Raw genomic sequence first — 1,628 nt, forward strand, 5'->3', positions numbered from 1 at the left:
CAATGGATCCCTGCTTTGATTTGAGCCCATCACCCTGTCCCACCTACATGGTTTAGTTGATTGGTCCAGGGGTGGGTCTGTGACCCACGAATGTCCACGTCCAGGGCAAAGGACCTAAAGGGACCACTTTGACACAAGCAAAGTGGGTCTCTCAAAGGTGGCTGAGGCGATTAGAATGGCCATAGATGCTTTAGATCCATTGAGACAAGTTCTAGACAGTGGGCACGCAGTCCAACAATTTGTACCAGCGTCCCTGGCCCCTGGCTGCCCTTGTTTCTGCTTCTGCGGCTTCCATGGGTGGACAAGTTTACTTGGACCTCTGCCTCACCTTTCTTCTTTTGCGCGTCAGCCTGCGCATTTTCTTCTTCCTCCACTTGGCTGTCATGGCTCGGAGGTTTCTCAGAAGATGGTGCTAAGGCCGAGAGAGCCTAGAGCTGAATTTAAACATCCAGGTCCTCTTGGGTGCGTCGAAGCTGGGTGTGAGATCACCTATGGCTGGTGAAGAAAGTTGCTCTGAGAAAATGAAGCCCCCAAGTTAGGAAAAAACAGAATATTAAGAGTTGCAGGGGCTGGATTTCCCCTGGTGGCTCAGGGGTTAAGAATCCGCCTGCCCTTTTTGTCCGACATCTTAACGAGGCGCAGTGGTAGCAGTTGCTCTCCCGGCTTTGCTATGCCGCCCAAGGACAACAAGAAGAAAAAAGATGCTGGAAAGTCAGCCAAAAAAGACAAAGACCCTGTGAACAAATCTGGGGGCAAGGCCAAAAAGAAGAAGTGGTCCAAAGGCAAAGTTCGGGACAAGCTCAATAACCTAGTCTTATTTGACAAAGCAACATATGACAAACTCTGTAAAGAAGTTCCCAACTATAAGCTTATAAGTCCAGCTGTCGCCTCTGAGAGACTGAGGATTCATGGTTCCCTGACCAGGGCAGCCCTGCAGGAGCTTCTTAGTAAAGGACTCATTAAAGTGGTTTCAAAGCACAGAGCTCAAGTAATGTATACCGGAAATACCAAGGGTGGAGGTGCTCCAGCTGCTAGTGAAGATGCATGAACAGGTCCCACCAACTGTATATTTTGAAAAATAAAACTTTATTAAATCAAAAAAAAAAAAAAGAATCTGCCTGCCAATGCAGGGGACACAGGTTTGAGCCCTGGTCCGGGAAGATCCCACATGCTGGGGAGCAATTAAGCCTGTGCACCACAACTACTAAGCCTGTGTGCCACAACTATTAAGCCTGCGCTCTAGAGCCCACGAGCCACAATTACTGAGCCTGTGCTCTAGAGCCCACGAGCCACAACTACTGAGCCTGCGTGCCACAACTACTGAAGCCTGCGTGCCACAACTACTGAAGCCTGCGCGCCTAGAGCCTGTGCTCTGCAACAAGAGAAGCCATCGCAGTGAGAAACCCGCGCACTGCAATGAAGACCCAATGCAGCCAAAAATAAATAAATAAAATAAATAAATAAGTAAGTAAATTTTTTAAAAAAGAAAAGAAAACATGTATGGAGTGCCGTCTTTGGGGTGGGCCCTATTCTAGGTGCTCGGGGAAAGAGTCCCAGGCTCCCGGCGCTCATATGAGCAAGGAAACCTATGAGTAAGTGACAGGCAGAGGAAGTGGTATGGGAGGAGC

General features: G+C 48.8%; 1 protein-coding gene across 1 annotated transcript; it reads left to right on the forward strand.

Annotated features, from left to right (window-relative positions):
- Positions 1-628: 628 nt before the first annotated feature.
- On the forward strand, positions 629-1,063 carry LOC308608215 (small ribosomal subunit protein eS25-like). The gene has a single exon (XM_081220948.1). It carries the CDS (start codon positions 671-673, stop codon positions 1,046-1,048), a length of 378 nt encoding a protein of 125 aa, XP_081077074.1. The 5' UTR covers positions 629-670; the 3' UTR covers positions 1,049-1,063.
- The last annotated feature ends 565 nt before the right edge of the window (positions 1,064-1,628 follow it).

This window comes from Mesoplodon bidens (assembly GCF_964165515.1).
Source record: "Mesoplodon bidens genome assembly, chromosome: 20".
Classification (NCBI taxonomy): Eukaryota; Metazoa; Chordata; class Mammalia; order Artiodactyla; family Ziphiidae; genus Mesoplodon; species Mesoplodon bidens.